At 37.5% G+C, this 1,180-nt stretch overlaps 1 protein-coding gene across 1 annotated transcript in view; it reads right to left on the reverse strand.

Moving 5' to 3' along the window:
* DTL (denticleless E3 ubiquitin protein ligase homolog (Drosophila)) overlaps positions 1 to 1,180 on the reverse strand; it is a 66,414-nt gene that overhangs the window by 35,266 nt on the left and 29,968 nt on the right. The window contains exon 5 of the mRNA XM_012638326.1: positions 319 to 431. Within this exon, the coding sequence (XP_012493780.1) occupies positions 319 to 431 (113 nt within the window). The remainder of the gene's footprint in view (positions 1 to 318; positions 432 to 1,180) is intronic.

Here is a 1,180-nt window from a genome sequence, read left to right on the forward strand (position 1 = left end):
AATTGAGTCTAAAGGAGTTAACTGCCTGTTAAAACAGAAGCATTAACTCTTTTCTAAGCAATATAACAGAATCCAGAACCCAACATACCATTCACTATCTCTACGGATGAGACTTGAGACTCAGGAAGCTGAATTTTTAACATGCTCCCCAGGTAACACCAAAGCACACTGGAGTTTGAGAACCACTGCTGTAGGTACTGAGAAAGCAATAAACCACTGATCCAAAGTAAATGAAAATTCTCATTCACCTAATCAATAGCTCCCATTTTATGGTCAACAAATTCCCTAAAATGATATTCTATATCTGTAGAACCTTACCACAGAAGGAGCAAGTCCTTTTGAATTCTGTTTCTTCTTGGGTTTTGAAGGGGTTTGCTTGTCTGAGGTATTATGAGCTCCACTGATTTGATTCACTTGCCTGTAAAACCCATCTGAAAGATATTCCAAGGAAATTGATTTAGGCTTCAGAACTCTGATCTCATGCTGAAAGTAACTTTTGTATATAAGACCTCAATATTAAGTAATTTTTCACCAGATTAGTGAAATTAGAAACCAGAAGACCCAGCTGCACTGTATTTCCTGTGGTAAGATTATAACGTATAAAAATAAGTACACAGATATTTACAGCAGTTTTATTCATAATTGCCAAAACTTGGAAGCAACCAAGATGCCCTTCAGCAGGTGAATGGATAAACTGTGGCATATCCAGACAACGGAATATTATTTAGCACTAAAAAGAAATGAGTCTGATAAAGCTATAAAAAGACATGGAGGAAACTTAAATAAGTATTACCAAGTGAAAGAAACCAGTTTGAAAAGGCCACATACTGTATGACTACAACTACGTGACATTCTGAAAAAGGCAAAAACATGGAGACAGTGAAAAGGTCAGTAGTTTCCAGGAATTAGTGGGGAGGTAGGGATGAGTAAGTGGAGCATGAAGGATTTTTAGGGCAGTAAAACTATTCTGTATGATACTACAATGGTGGACACATGTCATTATACGTTTGTCAATATCTATATAATACGTAACACCGAGAGTGAACCTTAATGTAAACTATAAACTGTGGGTGATAAAGATGTGTCAATGTAGGTTCATCAACTGTTAACAAATGTACCACTTGGGTGTACAGGATACTGTCAGCTGGGGAGGCTGTGCATGTGTGGGGCAGCAGGTACA

This window comes from Propithecus coquereli, unplaced genomic scaffold, assembly GCF_000956105.1.
Source record: "Propithecus coquereli isolate 6110/MARCELLA unplaced genomic scaffold, Pcoq_1.0 Scaffold129, whole genome shotgun sequence".
Lineage (NCBI taxonomy): Eukaryota > Metazoa > Chordata > Mammalia > Primates > Indriidae > Propithecus > Propithecus coquereli.